Source organism: Condylostylus longicornis, unplaced genomic scaffold (genome assembly GCF_029603195.1).
Source record: "Condylostylus longicornis isolate FDR11 unplaced genomic scaffold, ASM2960319v2 ptg000020l, whole genome shotgun sequence".
NCBI lineage: Eukaryota > Metazoa > Arthropoda > Insecta > Diptera > Dolichopodidae > Condylostylus > Condylostylus longicornis.
The window spans coordinates 2,854,338-2,867,791 of record NW_026577989.1 but is presented as its reverse complement, the minus strand read 5'-3'; the positions used below and the strand labels follow the sequence as shown (position 1 = coordinate 2,867,791).

The following is a 13,454-nucleotide window of genomic DNA, read 5'->3' as shown; positions in this document are numbered from 1 at the left end:
GTAAAGCACTAGCTAGACAGTATTACTACCATCTCGTTTAACTTTCAATTTCATTTTAAAACAAAAAAGGGAACTAACGAAACAGACCTAAAAATATTTTTAATCTCGAAAAAAACAGAAGGAAAATAAAAATAATGAATACGAAGAATACTTGCACATACTTAACTAGTATTAAAAAGTAGAAATAAAAAAAAAAGAATAAAGAAAAGAGGAAAAGAAAAACAGACTCAAATATAATACTTTTTATAATATACCACATGATAAGGTATTGTTCTCCACATCATTCTTCTTTTAATAAAAACTTGTGTTTAAAAATAAAAAATTGTATAAAAAAAAAAAAAACAATTTTTGTTTTTAAACTTTTTAACCAAAAGCAATATGTTTTTCACAATAATAGTCAAATAAATTTATAAATTGTTATACACACAATAAAACAATTTTAGCATTAGAATCTTCCAATTAAATCTTAGAGTAAAACTTCATGAACTAGCCGCGATACTGTACTGCCATAGTTCTTTCTTTATGTTAAATTTTAAAGGTTATTAATAATAATTATTTATTGCTTATTTTTGTTAGTATTCATTTTCGAACATTTTGGTCATGTACATTTTATTTTTTAATATTGTACATACTTACTTATATTAAACTATATAATATTTAATATAATAATAATTATAAGATTTTGACCAGGTTTCGAACCCAAGACCCTTTAGATTAGAGGACCATTACCATTATCATTGCGCCCCATTGGACAGATCAGAAAAATAATTGAAATTACAGAAAGAGCGTGATAATAAGATTGTTTTGCATTTTTATTTTTAACATATTCTACGTGATTTTCTTTAGTTGTTAATGTCAAATATCTCAAAATAGAAATATAATAAAACATAAAGTAATAAAAAAAATTACATAAAAATTCTTATACAATATATATATATTTCGTAAGAACCATCCGTTTCGAAAAGTACATGATAAAATTGATTACCATATAACCTATGTACATTATGTATTCTCATGGTCAATTTAATCATAATACTTTCACAAATTGATCCAATACTTATTTGATAAACTCTCAAAATAAAACTCATTCATAGTAATGTCATACATAACATTTCTTAAAATAAAGTAAAATGGTCAAATCAAAAAGAAAAATATAAAACGAAAATACCATTACAAGAATTTTATATGAAAGAATTCACTTATTGTAGGTCTCAATTCAACTCTCAGTGAAAGAAATATTCTGCTTCATGAACTTGATATTAAAATATAGTTTAAACGTAGAAATATGTATATGTATATATTGCAACTATAACTATAGTAATTGTATTATCTACTTCATATACCTACTGTACGCATAAATTGAAATCTCTTATTTAATATTTCACTTTATATTATATTGTTCTAAAGTAATTTCTATTTATATTATATTGTTCTAAAGTAAGATTAGCGCAAGTTAATGCTTCTTCAAATATTAAATATGAATTAAAATTTAACTTGAATTATTTTAATACAAATATTGTAGCATCATTTCTTTTTAATTTATTCAAAATATCTTTATACTTACTTATGTAATTTATAAATTTAGAAACACTGCAATTATATTTAGTTTTAACATGCCATTACAAATTTCTTATTTAGTTTCAAATAAACTTCTTTTGCAAAAAAATTATACAAGAGTATAATATATGTATATAGTATTGTTCACGTTTTTTTAATGATATATATAAATCATATATATTAACTTCTGTAAATTGCAATCCAGACAAATGCATAATAACTATACCGTTTGGTTTAAGAAAAATATGTCTGATTTTGAACACTATAAACAAAATAATTGTTATTAAGTACTTAACTTACTTAAGAAACAGTAAATTTGACAACAATCATTTGTTCATGCTTAGTACTAACCACAATGGAAGCGTTATTCGACATGCGGTTGTCAATAAAAATTGGTGAAAACCGCATCGGATTCGAATTTATAATTTCAAAAATACGATGTTGGAGCTAAAAGGTTATTTTCATTCATATTTTTATAACGATAAGCATAAAATGCAATTACGTACGGTACAAAAATGCAATCCGCTACAATTTTGTTTTGCTAGAAGAACAATGCGGTCATTTTAAACAACAGAAACCATAATTTCTGACTGTCAATTTTTAAATTGCAAAAATTTAAAATTTTATATATTTGAGATGGCTAATTGATATAATTATTTCCTGAACGGTACAAAATAACTTGCCGGTTATTTTTACATTTTCATGCTGGCCTGAGGAAATTTCGTTTTTATTGAATGTACTACACACATGAATGCATAACATAATTTCTATTTGGAGCTCTCTGAACTTAAAACATTTTACAGTTTACGAAATTTAAATTTTATAGTAAAAAAAGCTCTAAACCTAAAATTATTTTCTATAAATTTCCGTCAATTGAAAAGCTTTAAGTTTTTATAATTTTATGACAACTTCAGATGTTTTCAAACATTGCTTAACTGTCAATTTGACATTCTCTTTCGAGTCAAAAACAACAAAAAAAAAAATATATTTGTTTACATTTGTAGTTCTGGTTTTCTGTGAATAAAATATATAGAAAATTTTTTTTGATTTCAAGTTCATATCTCTTTTTTAAAAGGCAAGGCAATCATTGTAAATTTTCTCTTTTCCAAATTAAAAAGCTTATCTTTGTAAAAAAAAAAACAAAATGGAAAAATAATAAACATACTTAATTTAAATTATTCTAGGTACATATTTACAAAAAAATCGCACCACACAACGTGATCATGAAAACCGCAAAATATGAAACATTGATGATTTTTAATAGTTTTCCATAAGGTGTGAACGTGCAAATACAATATCTCCTCAACTGCAATAACAAAAAACAAAACAAATAGTTTACAAATATGTAGTTATTTAATAATATTGGACTTAAAGAATGTTTAACTGATAAGCTGAACAAACCAAATATTCATTTGAGAATCATTATCGTGTGCTTGTTCTCTAAAGTGCTTTATGCCAATCAATGTAGTAATATAATAAAAAAATTAAATAACGAAAAATAAAAGCAAAAAGTATAAAAATCATTTGTGAGCGTAGATACAAATATTCATAAAGAAAAATAAGCTGAGTTCTCTTGAGAACAACCAGTCATCATATTCTAGTTGAACCGAATCAATATATGATTCTGGTTTTCTGACGGATTTTAGAATAATATTTTTGGAAGAACAATTTCAATTTTTTTCCGTTTTTTTTTTATTATTATTATTCTTAATTTCGCGATCATTGTCGCTGTCGACGGTCAAAATAATTTTCTCTATATAGCTTTATTTTCATTCTTCAAAGTTGATAAGGTGCATAAAAAAAAATTTTTTTTTTTTGGTTTTTTTTTTTTGAAAAAATAAATTACCTTAATATACATACGTAAAAATTGTAAATTATAAATTTTAAATAAGTTTATGACCTCTTGGAAAAAACAAATAAAAAATATAATTCTAAAATTTGTATGATAAAAAATCAAGGAGATTCAGAATAAGAAATTTAAAATAAAATAAAAAAAAAGAAGATGACTCAAACTGTGTTAGTTACCGGTGGTGCTGGTTATGTCGGGTCACATACTGCAGTTGAACTTTTAAATGCTGGATATAAAGTAATATGCCTAGATAATATGTGTAATGCTTTCAAAGAGTCAAATACAAAATTGCCAGAAGCATTAAAAAGGGTCGAAGAACTAACCGGAAAACAAATAAAATTCTATGAAGTTGACATCAGAGACAAAGATGCATTACGACATGTATTCGCTAAGGTAATATTATACTTGTAATACTTGTATAATTTTGATCATATAAATATATTTTTTTATTGTTTTTATATTGTGTGCTATTTGTATTCTCTTCTTTTTTTCTGATCATTTATTATTTTAAGATCAGAATTTATATTGATGATGCGATAATAATTATATCTACGTGGAAGTAAACATTTCAAAAACTTCAATTGAATGTACAATACAAAAGTAATAAACATGTGTAAATAACTATATGACGTACAAAAAATATTTTGTTCTATTTGTACGTGTGCTTGCTTTCGAATTTTAGAATTCTATACTTTTACATTACTTTTTATCAAAGCCAAAAAACAATTTCATAGATAGATTTTCTCTTTCCAATATGATTAAATCAAATAATTTTGGGTCAATATTTAAATTAGATACGTGATGCATATGAAATATTCAAAAGTTTTGTAATTATAATATGATTAAAAAGCTGAATAAATGTTTACTTTTATACAGTAAATATTTATTAGAAAAATCCGGCCTTATTTTTTAATAAATTAAACTTGTACCGAAATTCATTTTTTAACTTTTTAAACAAGTTTGTTTTCGAAATGAAAATTAATCTAAAAAATTATAATTATTATCGATTTAAAACAAGTAAACTTTTCTAATATAATATTCATTATTAAATAATAGTTAGTATTTGTTATCTTCAACTCATGATTATTGAAAAGAAACTTAGTTGTTTATTATATTTTTGAAAATTTTATGTAAGTGTGCCAGTTGAAAAGTAACTAGATATATTCTTATAATTGTGAAGATTTTGTAACATTACATAACAATTTTGTATGTAACCACAAATTAGATTAAATTTCATTGAATTTCTGATCCGGAAATTATTTTTTTGTTCCTAACAATATGGGTAGAACATTATATTTAATAGCTCATATTTTAATAATTTTAATTTAAAAATAGAGATTCAATTCAAATATTAATCAATAAATTGCTATTAAATTATGTTGATTCGCTGAATAATTTTTGAGTATTGTCTCTCTATTTTTGCTTTTTCTTTTTTTTATCTTCTTCTTTTTTTAAAAATAATTTTTCTGAATTTAGATAGTGACAATATAGTTACTTATGCTTTATTCAAAACTTGTTTAGTTATAAATTTAATCAGTTATTTTTTATAACCCAATTTGTAGAATTTCCTGTATCAGAAAAAGCTACGAGGAGTAAAATTTATTTTTATATATAATTTATCATTTTTTTTTTCACATTATCATGAGTATAGCGTTTTTTTTTTGTAACAAAAAATTATTGATAAAAGAATTATTTAATTATAAGTACGTTATAAAAATTAAAATAAAATCGTTTATAGCTTCGTGATTTCTATAATTTTTTGTTGCTATAATTTTTTTTTTCCTAAAAAAATTAATTTATTTAGTAGAAAAAAATAAAATGTTTAGAACTTTTCAATGGTATTTTATTATCAGTTGAATTCCCAAATCATTAAAGCTTATAATTTGTTATCTTTTAATATCTCATAACGTTTTAGGTCAAACTTGAGTTTTTTGATAAATAAAAAATGAAAATTTTACTGTGCTTTTTGATTACATACCTAGTTTTATAAAAAAAAAAAAAATATGTTTAAATATATTTATACAAATCAAGTACCTAGGTACATAAATTATATAAGAAGAGCATAATATAAGCAGTAAAATTCAATATTTCAGTCAAATGATTCAAGTGATCATGTTATGCTTGCAAATATTTAACTTTAAATCATATTCTGTATTCCTTATAATATTAAAAAAAAAATTGTTATCTTTAATTATTATGAATTCAATTTGACCTCAAAAACTAAAAAAGGCGACTGCGTTTTACTGTGCACTTTAAAAAGCCTTATTTCTTATCAGACATTTTGCGTTTTAAGTAAAAACTTTAGAATAAATTTTTATTTTGATTTATAGAATAACTATGTAAATTGTGAACTGAGATCTTGAGTAAAAAATTTTAATAAGAAAAAAATAAAAAAATGATAAATTCTCACTTATTACTATGAAAATTTGTAGGTATTCATTTTTGAGAGAATTAATCATTCAATAAAGGTAGACTATGTAATTTCAAAGCTTTTTTTTTAATATTCAAATAAAAATAAATTAAGTACAGTATAATTTTTTTGTTGAGGATGGCTCAAGGTCGTAATTATAATTAGGAAGATATAAGGTTTTTAAATATCTTTGTTTGAATTGATTGAGTTCAATAATCTTAAATAATAATAATTGTTAAATTTATTTAAAGTTAAGAAAATTTTGTTTTGGGTAAAAAAATAACACTATATTAAAATATTGAAGAAAAAAATCTCTATATTAAAATATATTTTTTTTTTCAAATTTTTTTTGTGTATTATGCTCAAGACATCTTAATTTTCATAATATATATTTTTCAATTATTTTAGGAAAAGGTTGACTGTGTTGCACACTTTGCGGCTTTAAAAGCTGTTGGTGAATCATGTAAACAACCCTTGACTTATTATCAAAACAATATTACTGGAACGAGTATCTTACTTGAAGTAATGGCTGAATATAATGTATTTCATTTCTTATACAGTTCAAGTGCAACAGTTTATGGTGAACCACAAAAATTACCATTAACTGAAGATCACCCAACAGGACAATGTACCAGTCCTTATGGTAAAAGTAAATATTTTACAGAAGAAATTTTAAAAGATCTTTGTATATCGGATCCAGTAAGTTTTATTTTTGATTTTTTTTTTATAAAAAGATATTAACTTAGGATTTTTAAATTAAAAATAATTTAAGAGATGGTCTGTAATTTCACTACGTTACTTTAATCCAGTTGGTGCACATCCAAGCGGTAAAATTGGTGAAGATCCAAATGGAGAACCAAACAATTTAATGCCATATATATCACAAGTAGCTGTTGGTAGAAGACCATTACTGAAAGTTTACGGAAGTGATTATCCAACTCCTGATGGTACTGGTGTCCGAGATTATATTCATATTGTTGATTTAGCTGAAGGTCATGTAAAAGCACTAGATAAATTAAAAACAAAAACAATCAAAGGCTTTGTTGCATACAATTTAGGTACAGGTAGCGGTTTTTCTGTACTTGAAATGGTGAATGCTTTCCAAAAGGCATCTAATCGCAAAATCAAATATGAATTAGCTCCCAGAAGACCTGGTATGTATTAAAATAACAATTTTATTTCTTTGTAATTTTTTTAATTTTTTTCATAAAACAAATATCTATGTATATATTATTTTAATACTCATATCTAAATTTTTGTTTTTCTTAAACTTGAATATTAATATTTTTTTTTTATTTTAGGTGATATTGCAACAAGCTATGCGGATGCAACGCTAGCAGCTAAAGAATTAGGCTGGACCGCTAAACGGGGTATTAACGAGATGTGTGAAGATACATGGAATTGGCAAAGTCAAAACCCCAATGGATTTAATTTAAATCACAAGTTATAATCTTATACATAATAGTTTTTTTTAATCCAACCTTCTATCTATGTGTTATATTATGATCTTCTTATCTTACGACCTACATGACCAAAATTTCCAATCAAAATACCTTATTATTATTATTATTATTATTATGGTTGTAAACTTTGAAATTTTATTAGTTTTTAAGTATGAATGTAATTTCAATATTGTTGAAAAAGTATTTTCGAAGGTATTACAATTATTATATTTATAAAGTTGTGACATTCCTAATTTCTCACAAGAAAAATTTCAATCAAAAAAATTTATCATCACTGACTTCAAAGAAGGAAAAGTTTCAAAGTTAACACCAATATTTAAAAAAAAAAAATAGTAGTTAACGAGAGAAAATTGTTAAAGTTATAGTCTAATAAAATTAAAATGTTATTACTTTCTTCGGGATCGCACATTTTAAATATTTAAAGTAATAACTCGCAAACATTTATATTTTTTATATAGTATGCATTTTTTCAATGAACTTGGAGGTATTTTTAAAATTTTGTTTTATATTTTTAATTGGAAGTATTAATTTTGTTTTATAAAAATCTTTGGGAAACTTTGTTAAAATCAACTCTTTTCCCTTAAAAGTATAAAACGAAATTATTCCGTTAAATAGTATAAAAATAAATAATTTACAATAGTGACAAAAACACACAAAATTAAGCAAATTATGCTTTGAAAAGTTCGAAAATTTAAAAAAAAGATTCAAATTTTTGAGTTTTCAATAAAATTTTTAATAGCTATTTGTATTGTTTAAAATGAAATCAAAACGAGAGTAACATTAAAAATCATTTTTACTTAAACTATAAATCTAACAATTTTCAAAGTTATTTTATTTTCCAAAACTTCCATACATTCTTTTAAAGAAACAAAAACCAAAGCATTTTATTTTAATTATTTAAAACATTTAATTCTATTTTAATAAAAAGAATAAAAATTATTTAGAATAATATCTTAGAAAATTTTAAATAATAAATAAAATTATTTAATAAATAATTTAAAAAATTTAAATATTTATTATCTTCTAAAATGAATGATGAATTTTTGGGTTTGCATTTGCACATTATATTTAGTATAAATAAGTTGAATTGTATTTTTTAATTTTCAGAATAGTTTAATATTTCAGATAAAATTTTCATTTTCAATTAAAATTTGATGCTTGTTGATTATCAATTTCATACAGAGCTATTCAATGTGCATCCCTTTTTTAGTTTTTAAATGAAAATTTCCATTGTTTATTTCTTTTTTTTTTTTGTTTTTTGAATACTTATAATATTTGAATATAAATATTTGATTATATATATTTTATAGTAAAAAAAAAATATACTTATTATTAAAATTAATTTTAAACATTAAATGTATTGTTATTTACGTGTCCTGTTCCTTATTATACAGAAAATTTTGTGTTTTTAAAAAACTTATATACATTTATTTTCACAATGTTTTTGTAAAATTTTTACATTGTAATCATAAAAGTTAAATTGTCTATTTAAATGTAAAATAATTTAGAAATAAATAATAAAAATAATTTATTTATAAAATATAAACAACAACAAATGTTTATTTATTAAAATTTAAAAAATTTTAAACAATGTTTAATAATAAAACTGTGACCAAAAATAGTGGTTTGTTCCCTCATTCATCGAAAAATTTTGATATACGGCCAATAATCATTTCAAAATGATCACGTTACATAAGACATTTTTAATTATTAGTTCCACGTTTCCATTTACATTTTAAAGCAAAATTTAAATATTTCAGCAAAATATAAATATTTATATTTATTACTTACGGTGGTTATATAATTTTATAAAATGAAATTACATATTATATCATAAGTGCAATGCTGATTGAAATGACTACGTCTACGAATAGTTATTTTTTGTTATACAATGTAAAATTTGAAGCTTAGTCAAATATTATAACAATATAGAACACAAGGATATACAAGTATAAAAAATCCTAAAAATTTTTACAACGTTTAATATTTTTAACGGTTTACTATTAAATAATTGTTATAGTAAAAGCCTTTTCCTTTTCATACGTATAAACACTATGTATAAGAGATAATAGGAGTGAAGTATAGATACGTATCAAACCTAAATGATTTAATGTGTTCTAACTATTCGTTTTTATATTTTATTGTCATATTGTATATTATTATTATTAGCTATAGTCATTAAAATATTGTTATTAAGCCTCAGACATAAGAAAAAAACTATTAGTTGATTTAGTTGAATAGTTTAATTTTAGTTTTTCCATACATAATATACAGTCTTCTATATAGTATGCATATAATCGTTAGTGTCCTTCGTCATAACAATCAAATGTTTTGAATAAAAATCATAAGTAAAAAATTTAATAGATAAAAAAACCACGGTAAGGAAAAAGCATAAAATGACCATTAGTATTGCGTGTCAATAATAAAAAAAATAATAAAAAAAAAATATGTACATACATAAATTATTTGTTTCGATTGGACAATAATTCTAGACAGATAGTTATAATGAATACGTACTTGCCTACATACATACATGTATGGTATTTTATATGTAAATAAATCTACTTTACGAGCTTAGAGCACAAAATAGAAGGGTTTAATTTTAAAGAATAAAAAGGGTTTAATTTTAAAAAATCTTTTTATTTCTAAAAAATATAAAGTTATTAAAAGAAAAGCATAGTAATTCCGATGCAAATTGCCATAAATAGGATATAATATGTATCCAACATAAAAAATTCCGAGATATGCTCTGTATAATACAATCTAGTTGTAGGATTTAAGAATATTATAATATTAATCCTAAAAATTGTACGCAGCAGTAATTGCCAGATTCATTTAAAAAAATTTATTTGTATACTTAAGTACTTTAGGAGAATAGCATAAACTTAACGAAAATTAAAACTAAATTTACAAATCAAATTAAAATAATTTTAGTAACTGATTTAAGAATCAAATAAAATAACAGTCAAACTTTCTAAAGATGGAGCTAGTATTTTATACGTATGAATTTTAAAAAATCCCTACAATATTTAACAGCATACTAAGCATATTATTATATTAGGTAAACGAATGTATGCATGTGTTTGAATTTATATTCTAATAAAAATACCAAAGGGACAGTTATTAATGTGTTGTGATCCTGAATAGTTCAGAAAAGGAAATATTTTAATTTTGAACTTTATTCATAACAGTATTATATAATCAATAAAATCTTATAATTTAAGACTTTATCTACAAAATTGTAATTATAAATTAAACAATAAAAATTTAAGGAAAATAAAATGAATATAATATGTCGCTGTTGTCTAAGGAAGAACTATACTGATAATGATGAAAATGGCACAACAATGATGCACAATATATTTGAAGAAAAAATCAATGAAAAATTAATTAGATTATTTAATATTAATATAAATATTAATGATTCATTACCTCATACTATATGCATTGAATGCAAAAACAAAGTTGAAGAATGTTATTCTTTTAAAATACTTTGTACAAATTCCGACCAAAAATTGCGTGCTCTTTGTCATTATCAAAATCAAAATAATGATTTTCAGCAATATCAACAGGAAGCTAACATTGAAATAACTTCCGATTTATTAAAAGACAAGACAAGAATTGACAATTCATCTTTAATTTTAACAGAAACTATTGATTCCTATTCAACAAGTTTATATGAATCATCATCAACATTGGTTAATAATAATGGTATTAAAAATAGTACGTCAGAAATTAATTTAAAAAATAATTATCAATATTGGGAAGAATTAGCCAATTCTTCAAAAGATTATGTAATTACTAATGATAAAACACTTATTGAAAATTTCTATGAAAACACTAACAAAACAGCAATCATCAAAAAATATAAATGTAAGATTTGTAATAAAATATTCTTAGATAATGATTTAATAGCACATCATATCGAAACAGTTCATATGCAATTTGAAAATATAAATGAAGCAAAAACTCAAAAATTTTGCAATAAAAATGAAAATCATAATGAATCTAATTTAATTAAAGTTCAAATAGAAAATTTCGATAATCAACCTGCAGTTAATGAACTGACCAATTGTTTAAATAACATATTCCAAGACGAAACAGTATCTCTTCAAACTGTTGAACTTGTGCAGTTGTATAACAGTTCTGAAAATAATGATCCTTTAAACACCAATGGTAATTTGAATGGCATCGTTTGCATAAAAAATTTGAATGAGATGACTATAGAAGAAGAAGATAACGGCAAAAACATAAATTTGGATGAATATTATTCTAACAATAATTGTAATTATAATGAAGAATGCGTAATTGCAACACAAGACAATAACTTTGAATTTGATAACACTATTTCAATAGATAAAAATGATTTGAATATAAATTTCATTGATGAAAATGATAAATTAAATTCAACAATTAACAATATTTCAAAAGATGTAATAATTAGAGATGAATTAAAATTTCAATGTGAAGTATGTAAAATTGAATTGAATAGTATGACTGCATGCCATGAACATATTAAAATAACTCACCCTTATATAACAAATAGATATTTGTGTAAATTTTGTTCAAAATCTTTTAAATCCGCTAGTAATCGTAATCAACACGAAAGACTTCATCGTGAAACGAAGGACTACCATTGTTTAGATTGTGATAAAGATTTTAAAACTGCATCTCAATATATTAACCATAAAAAAACTCACGCATTTCGATATGAATGCCGTGAATGCGATAAAGTTTATGTTTATGGACAATCGCTAAAACATCATTATAAAACTATCCATCCTGAATCTTATGAAAATATGATGAATACATGTTCCCTTAAACGAGGTTACGAATGCGAAATTTGTTCTAAAGTTTATGAAAGTCGTTTAAGTTTTTTGGCTCATAAAAGGTTTGACCATAACTGGGCAAAAATATTTAAATGCCGTGAGTCCAGTTGTAATAAAAAATTTTTTAACAAAGAACAATGTGATTTACATTATAAGAAAAAACATATTAAAGAGAAATCATTGAAATGCCAATACTGTAATAAATCCTTTTTTATGAAATGCCACTTATTGGTTCATGTTAAAAAACATACAAATGAAAAAAATTTTAAATGTGAATATTGTGGAAGAGGTAAGTATGTACGCATGCATGGCTTTGTCTATTCATTTTATAAAATAAATTTTTACATAAATATTTTATTTTTTTAAATTTAGTATGTATAATCAAGTACACAAGTATGTACATATATGTATGTATAATTAAAATTAGAAATTTGGATTAACAGAATTTCTAAATTTTTCTAATTTATTTAGGATTTATTCAAAAGATTCATCTAAAAACTCATTTGGCAAAACATACAGGCTTAAGGGAGTTCATCTGTACTCAGCAAAATTGTAATAAATCATTTACGTCATCAACATATTTAAAAAAGCACAAATTTATGGCCCATTCAGAGGGTTTAATGAAATTTAAGTGCAATATTTGCGGGGAAGGATTTCCAATGTTATTTGTTTTAAACAAGCATAAGAAAAAACACGAAAAATAAAACTTCAGGATTATGTACTTTTCCAAAAGAAAGCAGTTATTAACATTAATGTTCTCTTATGTGCTTATATAAATAAAACTCTTAAGAGTTAACAATCATATTCGGTACTTATCCTGTAATGTACTACGTATTAATGTGTTACTAATAAAGACAATCGATTTAAATTTAAAACATGTTATAATTAAAAAATAAAAATATATTTTAAAATATTCTGTAGGTGTAGAGTATTTTAAATAATTTTCTACCTGTTTATATTTGCATTTTCGTTTTAATTCCATATTTTGTATTTAGCAAAAACATTATGTACCCCAAAGCAAGATACAACATCTTCAAATTGACGTTTTAATCAGCATTGCTTTTTGAATATCAATTTGAGACTTTTTATATGTGAATTAAAATCAATGTTTTCAAATCTATTGTAAAGGTAAATTTTCAAGATTGCTTTATAGAAAATTTTTGTAATTTTTCTGCTTTTAACTCGTTCCTTTGATTACGTCATCCATCTGTTCTGCAGTTGCATGAAGAAATTTCCATTAAGTTAAAATTATTAGTGTAATAAGCACATTACTTATTAATTTCACAACTATGATGTTGTATTAGTAAATTCATAATATAATTAGTGTTATAGGCACAATACTTATT

At 23.0% G+C, this 13,454-nt stretch overlaps 2 protein-coding genes across 2 annotated transcripts; both read left to right on the top strand.

Annotated features, from left to right (window-relative positions):
• Positions 1–2,767: 2,767 nt before the first annotated feature.
• On the top strand, positions 2,768–7,783 carry LOC129606656 (UDP-glucose 4-epimerase). The gene is made up of 4 exons (XM_055517084.1): positions 2,768–3,799; positions 6,225–6,515; positions 6,589–6,970; positions 7,118–7,783. The coding sequence occupies exons 1-4, from the start codon at positions 3,560–3,562 to the stop codon at positions 7,264–7,266; spliced, it is 1,062 nt and encodes a 353-aa protein (XP_055373059.1). The 5' UTR covers positions 2,768–3,559; the 3' UTR covers positions 7,267–7,783.
• Positions 7,784–10,259: 2,476 nt separating this feature from the next.
• Positions 10,260–12,812, top strand: LOC129606646 (zinc finger protein 723-like). The gene is made up of 5 exons (XM_055517060.1): positions 10,260–10,268; positions 10,852–11,002; positions 11,303–11,414; positions 11,868–12,397; positions 12,580–12,812. Exons 1-5 carry the CDS (start codon positions 10,260–10,262, stop codon positions 12,810–12,812), a joined length of 1,035 nt encoding a protein of 344 aa, XP_055373035.1.
• Positions 12,813–13,454: the final 642 nt, after the last annotated feature.